This window comes from Egretta garzetta, unplaced genomic scaffold (genome assembly GCF_000687185.1).
Source record: "Egretta garzetta isolate BGI_Z169 unplaced genomic scaffold, ASM68718v1 scaffold108, whole genome shotgun sequence".
In the NCBI taxonomy this organism is placed as follows: Eukaryota; Metazoa; Chordata; class Aves; order Pelecaniformes; family Ardeidae; genus Egretta; species Egretta garzetta.
Genome location: NW_009260614.1, coordinates 8179810 through 8181039, shown reverse-complemented (window position 1 = coordinate 8181039; position 1230 = coordinate 8179810). Strand labels below are relative to the sequence as shown.

Below are 1230 nucleotides of genomic sequence, written 5' to 3'. Positions count from 1 at the left end.
GGGTGGGTTAGAACCCCTGTGGGCACCGGTTCTAACCACAGCTGGCTGACCCACCCCGACACCAAAGGACTCTGTGGCGTGTGTCCCCCCTGGGCTGTCCCTTGTCCCTCTTAGTGCCTGGCTCCTACGAAGGGCCTGGGGGCCAGGGCCAGCGGCTTCACTGAGGCTTTCTGCCCCTGGCAGTGAGAACCAGTATCACATCCCGCTACGAGACAGTCTATCGCAGCACCACGGCTCAGGAGGAGGCAGCGCTGGATGTGGCTACCGCACGAGGTACCGGCACAAGGGATCGCAGTTGCTGAGGCAGCTCTGTGGGGGAGTGAGCTCCTCTTTCTGAGACTGGTTGAGCAGAGGACTTGGCTTTGCTGCGTCCCAGGGTGGGATGGGGATTGGAGTGAAATTCCCAACCCTGCTAATGCTTCTGTCTTCCCCAGAGGCTGATGCTGCTCTGCATCCACTGCAGGATGCCTCGCTGGGCTCTCTGACTGTGTATGTGGTCCCCGAAACCTCCCCTCTCCTGCCTCAGGTAGGGAGCAGCACCCTGTGATGCCAGACTCTGTGTACTTCACCCCTCGAAAGTGCCCTGGGGGGAGGCATCCATCCCCAGGCTGTTTGCTGGTGGCACTGTGCTGTTCTCCAGCGTGTTGGCAGGAGCCAGCCCTGCTCCCAGCCCTCATCCCTGCCCCTTCCTCAGGGCATCAGCGTCTATGTGGGGAAGCACCGCAGCGCCCTGCTAAGGGCTGGGGGGGACCTGGCTGCCCTCCGCACTCGCCTCCGGCAGCTCACACAGGTGATGTCCTTCACTGCCAGCTCCATCGCTGCTGCCCTCTCAGACCGCGTGCCTGATGGCCAGCTCAGCCCTGATGCCCGACGGCATTTGAAATCCAGCCTGGGTATGGACGTGTGCCCCAGCCCCGTTCCCTGACCGGGGGAAGGTCCTCTGGCTCTGGGGGAGATGCTGTTCCTGCTGTACCTTTGGCATCCCTGGATGTCTTCTGGGGTAACAGGCCCTGGGGTCTTGCCTTTGCCCTTGGCAGTTGCGCTGGGCCAGGATCCGTACTGTGATTGCTGGGGGAAAGAGGGGGGCACTGGTGCACAGCCCTGCATTGGGAAGGGCCAGGGAGGAGGGGATCAGGTCCTGCTGCTCTTGGGAGCTCTGTTGCTGCTACAGGCGATGGCTGTGCCAGTGCCTCACAGGCTGTGGGTCCTTGGCAGGGTATGAGATCACCT

General features: G+C 62.5%; 1 protein-coding gene across 1 annotated transcript in view; it reads left to right on the top strand.

Annotated features, from left to right (window-relative positions):
* The window catches only part of PIGS (phosphatidylinositol glycan anchor biosynthesis class S), a 4807-nt gene that overhangs the window by 1439 nt on the left and 2138 nt on the right, over nucleotides 1-1230 (top strand). The window contains exons 2-5 of the mRNA XM_035900556.1: nucleotides 166-273; nucleotides 435-526; nucleotides 695-893; nucleotides 1216-1230. The exon at nucleotides 1216-1230 is cut by the window's right edge and continues 119 nt beyond it. Coding sequence (XP_035756449.1) covers nucleotides 166-273; nucleotides 435-526; nucleotides 695-893; nucleotides 1216-1230 — 414 coding nt within the window. The remainder of the gene's footprint in view (nucleotides 1-165; nucleotides 274-434; nucleotides 527-694; nucleotides 894-1215) is intronic.